At 40.0% G+C, this 16,841-nt stretch overlaps 2 protein-coding genes across 13 annotated transcripts in view; one reads left to right on the top strand and one right to left on the bottom strand.

The window, feature by feature from the left end:
• Positions 1-976: 976 nt before the first annotated feature.
• Positions 977-14,255, bottom strand: si:ch211-216l23.2 (uncharacterized protein LOC565061 homolog). 2 transcript variants are annotated; one of them, XM_046038564.1, is made up of 9 exons: positions 14,027-14,255; positions 13,749-13,835; positions 10,127-10,200; positions 9,691-9,814; positions 5,512-5,711; positions 2,848-3,126; positions 2,510-2,674; positions 1,858-2,103; positions 977-1,641 (listed from the first exon to the last, which is right to left on the bottom strand). In XM_046038564.1, exons 1-9 carry the CDS (start codon positions 14,086-14,088, stop codon positions 1,604-1,606), a joined length of 1,275 nt encoding a protein of 424 aa, XP_045894520.1. In that variant the 5' UTR covers positions 14,089-14,255; the 3' UTR covers positions 977-1,603. The 2 variants fall into 2 exon arrangements, with proteins under 2 accessions (XP_045894520.1, XP_045894522.1); XM_046038566.1 differs by lacking the exon at positions 2,510-2,674.
• Positions 14,256-16,456: 2,201 nt separating this feature from the next.
• Positions 16,457-16,841, top strand: part of cnot1 (CCR4-NOT transcription complex, subunit 1) — a 30,575-nt gene continuing 30,190 nt past the window's right edge. For all 11 annotated transcript variants that reach the window (XM_046036425.1, XM_046036432.1, XM_046036429.1 and 8 more), the window contains exon 1: positions 16,457-16,613. The gene's annotated coding sequence lies outside the window, so the exon portion shown is untranslated. The remainder of the gene's footprint in view (positions 16,614-16,841) is intronic.

A 16,841-nucleotide genomic window follows, 5' to 3' on the forward strand; every position in this document is an offset into this window, starting at 1 on the left:
TGTTGCACATTTACAGTTTATACAATATATATATATATATATATTTTATAAAAGAAAGATGACATGATCTGAACATTATCTACAACACGAAAGAAAATGTTGAGTAGGTTTCTTCTCAGAAATGACTTCTTTCTGTGGTTTAACCTGTGATCCATTACGCTTCAACGCAACACTGAAGAAAATAACTTTTCAACACATTTAAGAATTTTAAGAAGATTCCTCACAACCAAAGTAACAAACACAAGTACACGGAGTACAAGCCGCGGGCTGTTGTTGATTTGACTTCATTAACTGGATTGCTGCCTTATATGAACTCCACACATTTTTATCTATTGCAAATAATAATTTACAACCAATTATTCTACAGTTTCATAGCAATTAGTCAAAAGTTATAAAAACAATCAACAACGCACAGCCAGAAGATTTACAGTACAAAATCTTTTTTTGTTTTGAGTTTTTCCCTGAATTACAATTAGAGAGAGTGACTGATTATCTCATAACAGCGGGTTTCATGACAACACACCACGTCTGATGTGTTGCAGTGGAGCTTTCCTCCATGTTTTGTATTAAGATGGCTGTCAAAATTAAGACACCCCTTTGTGATAAACATCTAATATTTGCTCACTTGGATTTTGCATAAATATGTGGCAAAGAATATATAATGACATTCGTGTTCCTTCGGGTTATCCTGGCAAACATTACAAGCTGCCTCTTGCGCTTCAACGTTACACAAAATGGTCCTTTTTAAAATTCTGGATGACAAAATAAAGCTTGCAAAAAGTCTAGATATTGTTGGAACAGACCATGTTGTCGCTGGCAAGGTATATGGTAGGCATTTGTTTTTTTGTTTTTTTATTTGTTTGTTCTTAGGTGTTCTTAAGTTTCTCTACCACAAATTCATCACAAGTGTGTTTATAAAGAGAACATAATGTCAAAAATATTTAGATTTGAATTAAATTTGAGCCAAGAACACATCTTATAAAAAGACAATTTTAATTGGTTGTTGAAATTCTCTCCTCTAGAGAATCTTTGAAAACTGCTTGTGAAATCTTAAGCACCATCGTGAAACATCGTATACAGCAGGTACGTACTTGCTATATTATATACAGAAAAATACAAAGTCATATTACCCATCGTGTGACCACCAACACCCTCGGTACCAGTACACACAGCTTGTTACTGTAACCAACAACAACATTATGGAGTTTAAAAGGGTAAACTAGAACATGCTTTTTTAATGGGCTAGACTGTGGGTGAGAAACGCAGTACGTTATAAAGAGAAACAATCAACAATGTTAACAAAAAGATACTTAAAATTGTCAGTCAGATAGAGAACTCCATGTCGTCCTCCATTAATCCATCCACAATAAGATGACTGATGATGACAGAATTTCAAACATTAACTACCTGCTTTTTCATCTGAGTACTACTTTTCTTCTTCTCCCCCCCCCCACACACAGGCGGAACATGTATTGTTCGCAGGGTCCAGGAGTTTTCTGATCTACAGTTAGGTGAAATCTTCAAAACAATGCTGGCACTTGCAGGAAGCCTGCATGTGTTACAGTGAGAGAGAGTGTGTGTTTGTGTGCGTCTCTGCCTTGTCTCAGTGTCGGGGGCCGCTCGGTCGTGGAAGAGGGGCACCTGATCAAAGGGAGAGAGAAGGGAAAGGAAAGACAAAACAATGTTACACAATATGGTTAAATTGAAGTTTACGGTCTGTTTATACCCGACAGTTTGTTTTAGTTCACAGTACTTCTATATAAATGCTGGACTGTTATCCCAACATCATACTCAACCTGTACAAACACACCTCATAAAAAGGACAAAAAGAATATATTTCAAGACTAAGTGACCCACCTGGAGAAGCGAGAAGTGGAGGGCGGGAACTCTTTAGAGAGGGCGGGGCCATTCTACTCCCGTGAGGACCCCTGGGGCCTGGGTGGTATGGAGGAGCGTGGTGGAGTAAGGGCCCACGGGGAACAGTGGGGGCACCATATAGGCTGTGTGAGGACAGGGGGCCTCGTGAAGCCTGGGCCCCTAATGACGGACCAGGAGGTCGATGCAAGGACAGTAGCGGAGGAGGTTTGGTTTTGGGATAAGAGCCTAAAAAGGAGACATGTCTGAATTAAAAACATCATTACAGGACAGTTGAATGCAGACCTCTCCAACATGGTAACCAAACGGAACAATATAAACTTTTCAAGATTTACAGCAAGGCTATTGTTTTGGACTTCAATGGGCAGAAGGTTTACCTAAAATGAATGGGAACTCATGGTGTCTATAGCTTATGTCTATAATTCATTGTGAATCTGTATTGAAATAAAAAAAATATTTAAGATTAATTATTAAGAACTTAAACTGTACTGTCTGAAGACACAGGGAGGACAAAGTTACATTTTTATTTATTTATTTATTATATTTTAATATGGTTGCTATACCCTTGAACTTTTCAGAAATGAAAAAAAGACCCTTCAAATAGTCAAGCAAGTGGTCAACTCTGCAGTCTAACCTGGTGAAGGCAAGAGAGGAGTGGGTGGGGTTGAGGTGTGGTCCATCATGGGCCCCCCTGCTCCAGACTGAGGTTGAGGGGGCCCAGGTGGAGTAGGGAGCAGAGGAGGTGGTTTCCCTAGTCCAGGAGGTAACATGTTACCCCTCTCACCCTCAGTGTTGGAGACTGGAAAGGAAAGATGAAAAGAAAATAAAAGAACCACGGACAGACAGAAAAGGTGCGACCCAAAGAGAAGGAAAGAACAGGGGAAGATAAGAAGTTAAAGGTGCAACCAGTAATATGGACACAGCACCAGTCCCAGATCTTCTAGGTACTACAGTTTAAAATCAGCGTCCCACCTTGTATGTGTTCCTGGCGGCACCGGACATACTCTGAGATGGTTTCTAGCTCCTCGGGGTAGAGATGCACCCCCTCAGCTAACAGCATGAGGAGCGGACGGGTTTCCGAGGGAACAGTATGGCGCTCAATCTTTTCTCGTTCCAGAAAGTCATCCAGCAGCTGTGACGCCTGGGCTGCAATGTCTGCGGGGTCCCTCTTCGGGCGCTCTTTGACGAGTCCGCGACTGTACTCGGCTGCAACAAAGTCCATGGCCTGGTCTTTGGGCATGTTGCGATGGACTGGGGGGGTAATGAGAATGTTAAGGGTGAGTTGTCAGGGGACTAAAGGGGAAGAAAGTGCTGGAATGAGATAACCCAAAAACCCTAGAAATAGCAGTAAAATCTATAGGGTTCTTAAAGGTGAAATTGATTTTGCACTTTCAGCTGATAAATTGGTTCTTTGGTAGGTAGTACTTTTGAATATGTACTTTTGAAAGAGAATGACTTGTGGTTTGTTGGAAGAAGAGGGGCATGCAATTTGTGTAAAGATGTGCATTTATCACTTACTTGAATTTTTTGTTCCGGGACATAAAATACCTGTTTAGTAAGCTCCAGTTTTTTGTGCGCATTCAGACATGCAACGCCATAGCACAAAGAATAAACTTGAGATGATTTGTGTATTTAAATTTTCTGGTGCAATAATGAATTCCTTTATTATATACAAGGAAATAAATAAAATCTGATTTTATTTTGGTTGTGTAGCCCAGACTATAGATTGTACTTAGGGCATCTTTTGGTAAGCTGGTGCAATGTTCTTGTTTTATGCAAGCGCATGTTTGATTTTATATTATGCTGATGTGTTTGTGCATGGTACGCTTTTTAAATGTGGGGTGTTGAAACCACATAGGTTCCTTAATGACTTAAGAACCCTCGGTGACGTGTGTTCCCACATGATGAAATGATTACATTATAAATATAGATTGAAACACTGTTCTGCCCGTATTGGTGATGTTTTGGATTGGAAGTATGCAGGTCATTTATTTTTCTATATATATGTGTGAAGTGCAGAGAAGTTTCATATTGAGTCAACTTAAAGGAAAGCACGTGGGTTTTGTTGTCATAGCACTGACCATCAGTTCCACTGGTTATGATAACATCCTACTGACTGTAATAACAGTCAGTAATAACAGAGATGTCTGAATGACAATGAGCAAGTGGAATCAAAGTGTGATGTTTTGGACCACAATATTGTAGTTCGCCTTGTTTGTCTCTTCCAAAGAAGTTTGACTAACCTGGGAATCTTGTCTGACCTCTCATGTTTCAGATTTTTAGCTATGTAGCCATTTTCACAGAACTCAGAAATCACTTTGATGAGTTGAATGTTTTAAAAACCAATCAAGCCGATGGCCCGAGCTCTGACAATAAAACCAAAAATTGTGGAAAACCAGTTGAGTTTTCTTTTAAAAGGAATAGTTTGACATTTAGCAAAATACACTTTACACCGCTCTCATGTCTGTCACACTCAAGATCGGCACCACTCATGTCTGTACAGTCAATATAAAGCTATTGCAAGCAGCCAGTTAGCTTAGCTTAGCATAAACACTAAACACAGCTGGCCTGGATTTGTCCAGTGGTAAACTAATTTGTCAGGGAACAGTGACTTTCTGGATCTCCACTGGTTGTCAATTCAGCTCAGCTAATGTTACGTTTACATAGCCTAGGCTATTATGAGCTTGACCTCTGCGTGCACCGCAGCACTTCCTCAGAATAGATGTTTTGAATGCGGCTTCATTTGCTCTGCACAAAAGTATGTAAATTAAATCATTCAAAACACAAAACAACTACTTGTGCTCATTCGCCTATATCGCTTAATGCCAAACTAATTACAATCGACTACATTAATGTATCACCTAATACTACTTAGCTAGACTTTGTTGGCTGACGTCCGCGTAATGTGCAATATGAAACTATTCATAAAGTCAGTCTAACATCTGATAATTGGGTCAGTTAAAGATATAATAACAACAAATAATAATAACAAATAATATTTGATTAGGTGGCACTGTAGGAACAGTGGTTACATAACCTTACATCCATAACAAGCCTCTGGCAATCTGTAAACTTTGTCTGGCGGCAGCATATCTACACACACACCTTCAAGCACACTTCAAGAATTGTCACAATTACACACAATAAGTGAGATTTAGAGGTATGACATGAGACATGAGAGTGTTATTGATCACAACTCTTGGCAATAAAGTCAAACCAAAATGCTGAACTATCCCTTTTACATACCTACTTTGCTAATTTTGGGCTTCAATCAGTTTGTTAAGTATGTAATGTTCTGTAAACCAGTGTCAGAGTGCCATGGATGTATACTAAATGAATATTGTGTAGATATATATAGATAGACTTGGAGATGATTTAGTTTTTAATATAAGTGCTTTAGCCACGAAGACTGTGTTACTACGGCTGAGTTTAGCTTTAGAATGTTACATGTTGGTGTTTAATGTTAAAATTTTTGGGGGGTTTTACATTACATCTGTTGCAGATTTTGTTCTCAAAGACGTTGGGAGAATGTACATAACTTGTTAATCGCATTAGAGCGTCAGTTGAAAAGGGATGGGAGGGTTGTAAACTGAGGTGGTTTGACTAAGCTTGAAGGAATGAGGGGTAGGGACTTACTTTTGAGGGATTCTGAGAATATGATAACAGTGCAGGAGGACAGAGCTATGTTTGTCTGCTCCACCAGAATACATAACGAGGAGCCGTCTGCTCGGACATCCTGCAGGGCCCGGGTCAGGCCCGATTCCGCCTGAAGGTAGAGCATTTCCACTGATAGACCACGCTCCTGCAAGCACTGGCTTAGCGATTTGGGGTAATCCCTTTGAGAGGAAGAGAAACACTTTGTTAACTTGACATTTCTATATTAAGTGACTCAGCAGGCATGTAGAGAAACCTAAATTATATCGGAGAGGAACAGAGGGTTATGTCTTGATTTATAGTGTGCTTTACAAACAAAAATGTAACCTTAAATCATCATTCCTTTTGTGTGGTGAATTCCATGTTTAATTAGACAGGACCAAGTGTAGCATTACATAGAGATTAGTGTGGCATTAACACAAGTTTTTTGGATTTCTCATGCATGTATTTAGTGTTGTAGTAGTATGTGTGTGAGGGTTATAAGCTATTGGATTGTTCAACATGTCATTTGTGCAATACATAGGCTATTACGGGTGTGCAATCTCTCATTGTGCAAGGGTTGTGCTACAGTTGGGAGGAATGCAGCCAATACGGTTGTTCAATCAAACTCAACTGCCATTGGAAGAAGGAGTTAATGTGCTTACTATATAGGTACCTGTCTAATGTATATGAGAGCATGTGTCGTGTTGCATGAAAACATGTGTTGAGAGATGTTTATTTCTGTATTTTGTAAAGCTGCAGAACGGACAAAACAAATTTCCCTTCACGGACAATAAAGTATATCTTATTCATATAGAAGACATGGGTGAATTTGTTTTCACTATTGGTCCTTCAGCATAATGAAAACCCTACACTAAAAACGTACAAACCTGTGTAGCAGCTATTAGCAGTTTGCATTTTTGAGATCAGTCCGTTGAATGTTTGATATAGTTGTTTATAAATGTATGGATATGGGTGAGTTTGGTTGCATTTTACATTACACTTTTCTAAAGCAAGGGCTTCTTCCCAGATTTACGCTTTGCTCTAGGGCTGCACGATTAATCTAATCGCAATGTTGTCATGTGTGATTACATAATTGCAAAAAAGTGTGTGATTTAATAAAACAGAAAAGGTGTGTGTGACACTATCAGGGTTTTTCCTGCATAAAGAAAACATTGGTGTCCCCCCCAGAGAGGTTTTAGCAAGGGCCAATGGAAAATCGCCACTGCCAAAATGATCAGAATTGAAAAAATAAAAAGACTGTTTCAAATATTCTCCTAATGTGCTTTAATAGCCATTTATCAAACAACTGTTGTGCAAGCAGAACATAAAGTTAAATACGACTTCTTGACTTCCAGCAGTCACCTCTCCTCTCATCCACAGCCACTGTATTTTACACATGTAGCTTGCTTGCACAATGATTTAATGAATAAAAACAACCCACAGAAATGAAACGCCTGTAACTGGATTTAATATTCAACTAGTGGTAAAAAAAACTATAGTATTATATGAAATTCTAATGAATGTAGTATTTGAGATATTATTGTTACACTAACAGTATACTATTAAAGGTCCAGTGTGTATTTGAGGATCTATTGACAGAAATGCAATATAAAAGATGACGGACAAACAGCGATACAGACCGTGTTTCATCACTACGTTCTTCTTGTTCTACTTCTGGTCTAATTCAGGCAGTGCAGACACTCATCACTATGCTGAATACGTATGTTAGAAGAAGTAGTAGTATTAATGTACTGTGGGAGTCAGCAAATAGGTTTTGCATCGGAGCAATATTTTCTACCGTTAGATGACAATATGAGACATAATATTGACATGCATTGACACAGTGCTCAGTTAGCTTAGTCGGTAAAGGACAGGACTCACACCCTGAGGGTTGAGTGTTTGACCCCACCTTGGGACAACAATTAGACAAACTGAATAAAAAAATAAAAAAAATACACAATTGACTTGGCACAAGCATGTTAGCAGTTTGTCTGTGCACAGTGGCCAACATAAACAGGTAACTTTAGCGTTTGGAATGTACCAACCACAAGGATGACAGAGGAAACAAGGTTTATGTTGCACGAGTGGTTTGAGAAGTTTCCATGGACATTGTGATACTTTTTTCCTACAGTGAAATTGAGTCACTTGAATTCATTGTTAATACAAATCATCCAAGGTGACTACAGCTGCAAGAGTCACCTTTTAAATCTACTGAGAAATAAATAGGCGTATGACTCCTTTGCGGTTTCTGTTTTGTTTTTTGTTACATTCAATGCCACAATCACGCCAGAAAACAGGGTTAATAAACAGTAGAAAGTAGCATGAATGCCAGCGCAATGTTCCGGTGGTTGCTTTGTGTAGCCCATAAACTGTGTAAAATGAAGGTTTTTCTGCTTAACAGCACAAAGCTGGGCAGGTGACAGGTGTGTTATACAGTGTTTGTGTGCTCTGAAAGACATCACAGTGCGGATACAATGTCACAGCTGACAGATTCTAGCTAACCATACAAATGCTACGTAAACATTTGTATAACACGTTTACATCCGCAGAAAGAAACGGAGAGTGGCGCCGGAAAATGCCGTAAATTTGCGTGTCCACTTGGGTGTCATGTTAACATCATTGCCGACTGGAGCTGGAAACGGTAAATACGTGGCTACCCAGTCATTTGCTCAGGTAGTAAATGCCGATTGTACCGTTTCACACTCAAGACAAAAGCCCGGTGTTAGTGGGTGTTGGCTGGGGGGGGGTTTCCAGTGTAAAAGGGGTTTGGTCATTAGCAAATTTATCCCTGATTTGTGAATAGTCTTTTGAATTAATGCACAATGCAAAATCAGAATAAAGGTTGACTTGTTGTCATTTAGATAATAAATTCTGGATAGACTGCTTACTGCTGATAACCAGCAAATCGTAATTAGCAGCATAGCGGCGTTAGCGCTTTTAGTACATCCAAGTTAAGCTGCTGGCAAGTTAGCAGATCTAACTATGTCACAATAACGTAAAGAAACAGCTGCCATATTTGGCACAATTGCAGAGTTGTCATTTATGTGTGCATTCATTTATGTTCATTCATTACTTGATATTGCATTGTGTAGTTAATGTAATGTTTTATGCACTTCTACTATACAAAGACAATAGTTTTTGTATAATCATCATTTGTCACCACATGGGGTAAGGGCAGATCAACCCGCATATGAATCATAAGCAAAAGTATGAAAAGCTGAGTATTTGTATATATCACGAAAGGAAATAAACAGGTCTGTGTAGCATGTCACTGATATGCAACAATAAAAGCCTTCTACGAAATTAAGTTGTTTTGAGAGAATGTGTAATATTTGACATGTACTGTACAGTGAATAGATTTATTACTGGGATTTAGATCAGGCTGTATTCAACAACTTTAAAGCTTTGTGTTGGACACTATTGTAGACACGTCAGTTTTTACTGCATTAAAATAGTAGCCTAGATCGCATATTTTCAATATGCAGAAATAGGAATACAATTCAGATTAACATTTATTCACAGGTATGGATTTGGTTAAAAGGTATGATTATCGTTACACCTTAGTGTAACTGCATTACACGGTACATTTTTGTTTATGAGCAAAGGTTGCAAAGTCACACAGCTCTTACTGTTCCTACTTTCTTCATGTATGAGCATGAATGTCCCATAGAAATGTGTCTTTCCAGACAAATCTGGAGGATGGGTGAAAAAATTGGTGTTTGTGGAACTGCCTTTTACCAGCATGCTCCTGAGAACACCACGAGCAAGATGTGTAGGAGTATGCATTCTCAAACTAGCTTAAAGACATTTGACACGAGTCAGATATGTTGCTGTCAGGAGGAGAGAAACAGGTACCTTCCAGTCAGTGATCATAAATCAAACTTAAGTGGACAGGCATAATCATTCAACACAACAGCAGAATACTATACTGAGATTGTTAACCCTTCAAAAGGATAACCTGGGCTTCATCTTCTCAGTTTTTTGTCATGACGACTGATTATACTGCAAACCAAAGTGCTGTTGTCAAACACACACACACACACACACACACACCTGACATCTGATGCACAGTCCACTGATTCCCAGTGGTTCAAGTATGAAAGTGATCAAATCCCAGCATGTTCACCCACATTTCTACTTCAACTGCTTGTGTTTTAGATGTTTGTGTTAAGTACTCACAGGCACTGATTGGTGACAGAAAGGACCACACAGTCTGCCGGCTTCCTCTCCTCCTGCACCTGTCTGTAGAACTTCTGATACAGGGCTTTCCGTCTGTCTGCTGGAGTGCTGCCCTCTGGCTTGGCTGGGTGGTTGGTTTGAGGATGGTGATGAAATTATAGGGAAAAAATGTGAGGTAAATGGAGACTTTAATTTTTGATGCATTTCTTTTAACAGGATATTGGGGTATACCATAACACAAAAGATTATTTTATATAAGCCAATGGGATACCGGTTATTTAAGAAGTGCAGTTTTATGTAATGTAAGATACAGTAGCACAATCACAACGCAAGGATTTTCATATTGAGAATTTTTAGCAAGGAATAAAAAAGAGAAATACATGTTGCTGTGCTTTTAGTGATCAATATAAAACGATAATAAAATAAAAAGTCTCACCATTTGGCTGATGTTTATATCCCTCATACTTCACACTTCCACTGTAGTTTTGTATTTGCTCCAGTTCTTCATAACTGAAAGAAAAGCAGTGGGTCTTTTAATGTTTCATTTTAATGTGGTAGACATGTCTATGCCTACTGTTCACTGGTTCATTATATGCGATGACTTGATGTGACTGAAGAGGTTATAAAGACTGAAATTACTACTCCATATACGAGCACGCAGCAGTTTCTTTCCAACCCCCACAGTGAGGTGTGTTTCAAAGAACCTGGGACTCAGAAATGAATGTACCGCTGTGCTAAAACATTCAGCTGTGAATTGTTAAAATACTTGGGTTAGTCCAGGTTGATTGAAAAATCTGAGGTGTCAGCTGTCCCAACCCAATTGTTGCAGCAACTCTGTAGCACAGACCAAAACAACACTAGTGTCGGTGTAGTGTGGCTGTAAACTAAAGCCCTATTTTCCACTGCACAGTACCAGCTCGACTCGACTTGGCTCGCCTTTGTTTGGTTTTCCATTGTGGAAAAGTTGTACCTGGCCATGCTTCCAGGTACCTTTTTTTCTTATCACCTCCATCGAGGTTCCAAGTGAGCTGAGGCGATACTAAAATGTGACGTGAAAACACGCCAGATTGGTCAGAGAGAATCGTCATTATTCACTGCATCATCATTGCGCGCGACAGACAGAGGCCATCAACAGATAGTTATATATTTTACAGTTTTCGTATGTAATTTCATCACTAAATCCACTTCTGAGAAGTTTTGAGGTGAGAAATCAACGGTGTAGATTTCGAATATTGACAGTTTTACGAGAAATGACGGCAGAACAAAAATGTGCTTGAAAGTTTTTCGGAGTTGAGGAGCTCCGCAAGTGGCTGCGGGGGAAGCCTGCGGCAACCCGGGGGAGGAGCTCCCGAGGCCGGCCAGCCGCCCGCTCACAGAGCCCTCTGCTCCCGCCGTCACACAGACCGCTGCAGCAACAACAGCAGAGGAAAACACAGCTGGAAGGTTTTCATATCGCTTATCGGTCTTTACATTCTGAGGAACGTTGAAACGTTTTAACTTAAATAAAGAGAAAGCTGTGTGGATCGCTGGTGTGTGTGTCGCATTGAAGTGGACAGCTAAAAAAGGTCCTTTCAAGTTTCTTGTAGGGAAATAAATAACCAGAAATGCCCGACAGATTAGCTAAAGAAGAACCGTTCTATGACATTACAATAATGTGTCTGATGTTTGCCATAAGCACAGTTCAATCTGATTTTTTTTTGTATTATTTCAGATAAAGTATTAATAAAATATCAGAAACATTTTATTAATATCGGATAACAGTTTAAATTATGTCACCTGACTGTACTTGAACCTAATGTTTTCTGAGATAAACTTCAAAAGAAGTTTGTGCAAATTGTATCCTAAAGTCAACCTAAAATGACAACAAAAAAACTACTACAAAAAAAAGGTTCCTTTGGTAGAAAACTGTACAGAAAACAGAGTGAGGTGGGTAGACCATCCTAAATCAGGTGACATTAGTTCTAGATAGAGGTGTTGGAGGTTTGTTTTTCAGATATAATTCTCTGATGCTTCAGACAACACAAAAACACTTTCACCTCCATACTGGGTGGCACCAGTTACAGAAAGCCATTGCTTACTTATCACTTTAAAGGAGGACTATTATACTGCTTTTCCAGTCCTATATTGTAGTTCTGTGACTCTGTATGGCAGCTTTGCATGATTCAAAGTAGAGAGCTGCATTGGGATTGGGATCCCGCGGGTCCCACAAATCACGCGGGAGCGGGCAGTTTTAACTATATTTAAAAAATATACTGTGGGTCCCGCAGTAGCGCTGATAAGATGGAGTCAACAAACGAAGTTGAAAAGAAGATTAACGTGAGTGCATGCAGCTGCTCCCGAGAATGTACTGCACAGGCCTGACTCAAACCGGAGACCTCGGCGGACACGCTGACAAGGAGGCTAAACCCTGTGATCACTCGTCGGTGCGTCTCTTCAGGTGTCGGGGAGTGAGGATTACTCACTGCACAGCCTCACTGGCTTCCGTCACACAATACAAGACCAAAGCAAGGCAAGTCTGAAATTTGGAAAACTTCTCAGCTCTTACTGAGAAAAAAATGAATGCAATGATTTATGTAATCGTTTAGCATAGCCCAAACATGTGTGTGCTTTTTTTTACTCTGCATGTCACAATGTTTGTGGGTGTGGGCGGGAGTGCATACACCTGTTGCAGGAGTGGACGGTAGAGTGACAAACATGTTGCGGGAGCGGGCGGTAATGGTCACAAAATCAACGGGAGCGGGGGGGAGCGGGATCAAGAAAACAGTTGTGCGTAGGTCTCTAATTCAAAGTTCAATAAATTAACTTTCTGTCGTATACTGGCTCTTCAGGTAGGCCTTCATTTCAGCCTGTCTGAAACAAGCTGTAGATGCTCCTGTCTCTTTAAGCCCCCCCTCTCAGAGACCACTGTCGTCTGATTAGAAAAGGGTCCGGCTGCAGACTGTACCTCAGGAGGTGTGGCGTGAGCGAGGGAACGGAGCAGAGGGGAGAGAGGAGGGGCAAGCCGATGTGTTTACCTGAGGTGTAGGCCTCTTGTGTGTCTGAGTGTGGGGAGAAGAGAATTACGAGGAAGGTGCGAAGCATATTTAAAATAATAATCGATGGATGGATAATAATGTTCGTGGTGATTAAAACCTGCTTTCACATAAAGGTATTATGTGAAAAATTATTTGCCGGGGGTTACAATCACGATGCCTGCTCAACCATCGCTGATGGACGATGGCATTGTATATCGGCACAACCCTATTTCCCAGAACACTTTAACATTTATCTTGTGGAAACAAGAACAAATTGAGCAGGAGACTTTAATTATGATTTCAGTCTTTATGCTAATGCTATAATTTCCTGTGTTTAGTATATTATTATTGTGCTGTAAATCATTCATGGGCTTCTGTCATGTCCACACATGCGTGGTACAAATTGTCCACTGCTGTGCCTTTGCTGTGTGAAGAAATGACCATATATGGAATACTGGCTCCCTAGCTCTGTATGTCATAGAAAGGAGATTTGGTAGAAAAAGTAGTTCAAAACAGAGCCTTCAGAACAGGAGGAAATCTGAAATTTTTGCTCTCAGGGATTTCTTTTAAATCATTTAACCTCATTATTCGATGCTTTGGCCATGTTTAACATGAACATCCAACACTGTAACATTGTAGATAAGTCATAAAATATGGGAAAGCATAGCAGGTCTCCTTGAAGAGGCAGTCTGAACTTCTTTTGCATAATGATCAAGACCATTGCCTAAACATACTATAATGGACCTTCATGAGGAAGTCTCATATAACTGGTTATATTACTGTTCTGAAATGTTTTTTTCTTCTCCATTTGTCAGCAGGGGCAAAACAACGTTTTGCTGTCAGTCTAAATATGAAACCTTATTTCATTGCTGAAAATAGAAACCTGTGAATAAAAGAAGGGCCTGAACAGCGAAGCACGAATGCTTTCCAGCCGTGACTGGACTATAATCTCCTGAATATCCATTAAATGCCACAGAAACAGTGCAGATTAATAATGTGACACGGAGACTTTGAGTTCTGTGAATGTAACGCTGGTAACCTCACCTTTCCAGGGCATCCTTGAGGTCTTCGGTCCTCTCCTCCCTGGTGGGGTAAGGCGCTGGTCTCCGAAACAAACGAAGTTGTTGAGCACTGCACAACACAAAAAGTTTTTTGTGGACCTCGTCAAACACAACTAAGGTTTACTAACGTTAACTGGTGGAAGGGGGCGGCGTATTAGTTGGAAGAACCCACACTGTTTGGTTTCTGCTATGGCTGCTACCTAGCATGATAATGTTAGCCGCTAATGCTAAACACTTGCTGCAAGGAACCGCACGGCTTACCTTCCGTTTGGGCTAGCTGGTGGCCGCCGGGCAGCTGCAGATGATTTCGCCCAAGACGACATTTTATCTGCACTTAAACTTCCCCCAAGCAAACCTAGGCTTTTAATCACAGAGAGGGAAGAAATTGTTTACTGCTGATTCTCCACCAGTGTTCTTACTCGGTGCTACTACAACTCCCCCCTGTTGTGGAGGAGAGGAGGAGGAGGAGGAGTTCTTCTTCTGGCGGATGACTAGCCACCTTACTGGTTTATTATCGCCACCTACTGGACTGAAACGTGAAAAGGTACTGAAATAAAATTGGCGTGGGGTAAAACTTATGATGCCAGTAAACCTCTGTCATGTTTTGAACCTTCCATGATGCTGCTAATATCCCCATGTCCATCATTATAGAAATTATACTGCAGCTCCCCTATCTGTACTAAAAGAGTTATTACCCACATCAAAAGTGATTTTCTTGTTCACCTCTAATGGTATAGCCAATCCAGTTTTTTGATTGCATCCGCTGAGACTTTGAGAGTCCCCAAACACTTGTTGGGTGAAACTAAATATTGTTTGTGGTGTAAATGAGGAGCTCTTCAGTGCCACTGTGTTGATGACTGGACCAGTGATGTTCATCTGTTAAGTTAGATCAGACCTGAATTATTTAAAATTCTGATGTCTTTCACTGGTTGTAGCTCCCATCCCTTATTCAGTCTGGCTTAGGTTTTGGGATTGTCTTGGTCATGGTTTATAATTTGTCTGACATCCTGCGATTAGGCACAGGAAAGCCTAGGGGTTAAGGCACATATTACCAAATAATTGCAACATCTCAGATTCAATTCCACCTGAAGACCTTTGCTGCTTGGCATGCCCTTCTCTTGTTCTGTTTTTTTTTTTAACATTTTATTTTACTCAATGCACATTTTGAAGAATGCGCATCATCTTTGAAATATACTCATAGACACAAGCTTGTTGCAAAACCTGTGGGATGTAAAGGACCGAAATTAAAACACTAATCCATCCCAGTGGATATGGACTTATTGTGTGAGGCAAAAAGGACAGTGTTGATAGATCTTTACCCTTGTTGGTTCAAAACTGTTACAAGAACAACCCTAATTTCTCTCTCATCATCTAGTATTTAAGATCCACCTATGAGGCTATATGGACAACAGCCAGATTGCCCTTTGGGAGCTGTCTTGACAGTGGATGCCTTTGCTCTTAAGGAACATGACATATGAGATAAGAACAGTAAAGGACACGGTCCCATGTCCAAAGAGAAGACTGTGCTTATGAGACAATGCAAGCATTAAATCCCACAATTAATGTGATGTGTTATTTTTAAAAAGGTTGCCAGATTTCCTGAATGCAACATTGTGTATGAAGGCATGGGATCGTTTCTGCCAACTACAGCAATTTTGGCCAGTTGGGCAGTTAAAGGTTAATGCCAGACAATGCTCCTGCAGTCTTGTCATCCAGGGTGTGCTTATCCCGTTTACATATAGTGTAATTATCTTTTCTGTGCTTTGCTTTAGAGGAATTTATGTAAACAACTGAGAGAGAATATCAGGATTTGTGCATTGCCTGTGTATAAAGTGCAATCCAATGTCCATATGCAAAAATTTTAGACACTATACAAGTACAACTGTATTGCATTTCAGCATCAGCCCTGATTCATGTTAATGCATAAACATCCTTTATAATTAAAAACATTTTATTTGTTTAAGGTGTGTTCCAACTAATACATTTTTGCACTTCCATAAAGTTTGGAGATTTGTGAAAGACAGATTAAAAAAGAATGGTCAAAATCAAAGCATCCTGACAAGTTCATTTTATAGGTCAAACTTCAAAAACACCTTCCTACACTTCCAATAACGCAACTGAATAACCTCTTTTATTTGACCCTTTCTGCCTGTTAAATGCCCATGTCTATAAATTTCATGGGGTACCCCCTTTCATATACAGTACAGTCTATGGGTACCCCCAGTTTGTGACCCTGATGATGTCATCAGGGTTACAAACATTTGCACATGTTTAATTTTCTTTTACTTGAGAAAGCTCCATTCAGAACCACATAAGACATCTAACTGTTTGACTTATGAAATGGGCGGAAGGTTGTCTTGGATAACACTTGATTAACAGGGGAAATGCATCTCATTTATGTGTCTTCGTCTGTCATTCTAATGCAAATATACAAAAAACATTATTCAGACAGTAAGCTATGGGTTCTGTTTTTTGTTTTGTTTTTTTGGGTTGATCCTAGTTCCCTCAATATGAAACAAACAACACCAGTTAATTTTGCCTTTATATAAAGAAACAACAAAGCCACGGTTCATGTTCTTTGTTTTCCATAATCCAGACAGAATAAAATAAGGCACTCCATGGCGGCCAGCACGGACCAGGTGTTTACTGGGGAGCACCTTGCGTTTGTGTCGCGCGGATAAACTCACGCACACGTCTCGAAACGTGAGCGCGCCGCGGTGGTGGGGACAGTCGCCATTTTATTTTGAAAATCAAACTGAACTGGAGGCACAGCGACCCTTCCATTTCGTTAAGTTTGTTGTGAGAAACAAGCAGGGATGACCATCTGAATTACTTTCTTGGGAGCACGGTGAGATTCATCATATATTTGGCAAACAACCGTCGACAGGTTTCTATATAACACCCAAGCAACGATATTAATACAGAGGATGGCAGTTGGCCGCTAGTGCGGGGAGGGCTATTTGCTGAAAAGCAGCTGTCATATTGGTCTCATCAAGAAAGTACAATTCCTTAATTTAGAATGGTTCAGCCTGGGTAGTTTTATATAACTACAACAGTCAGTTATTAGCTGTATAAG

Source organism: Micropterus dolomieu, linkage group LG22 (assembly GCF_021292245.1).
Source record: "Micropterus dolomieu isolate WLL.071019.BEF.003 ecotype Adirondacks linkage group LG22, ASM2129224v1, whole genome shotgun sequence".
NCBI classification, from domain to species: domain Eukaryota; kingdom Metazoa; phylum Chordata; class Actinopteri; order Centrarchiformes; family Centrarchidae; genus Micropterus; species Micropterus dolomieu.

Coding starts and splice junctions, on each gene's coding strand:
- si:ch211-216l23.2 (XM_046038564.1), bottom strand. CDS start 14,088: ATGTCGTCTTGGGCGAAATCATCTGCAGCTGCCCGGCGGCCACCAGCT. Junction 10,201..13,748: donor CTCAAGGATGCCCTGGAAAG/GTGAGGTTACCA, acceptor CTTTTCTTTCAG/TTATGAAGAACTGGAGCAAA. Junction 3,127..5,511: donor ATTCTCAGAATCCCTCAAAA/GTAAGTCCCTAC, acceptor TTACCCCCCCAG/TCCATCGCAACATGCCCAAA.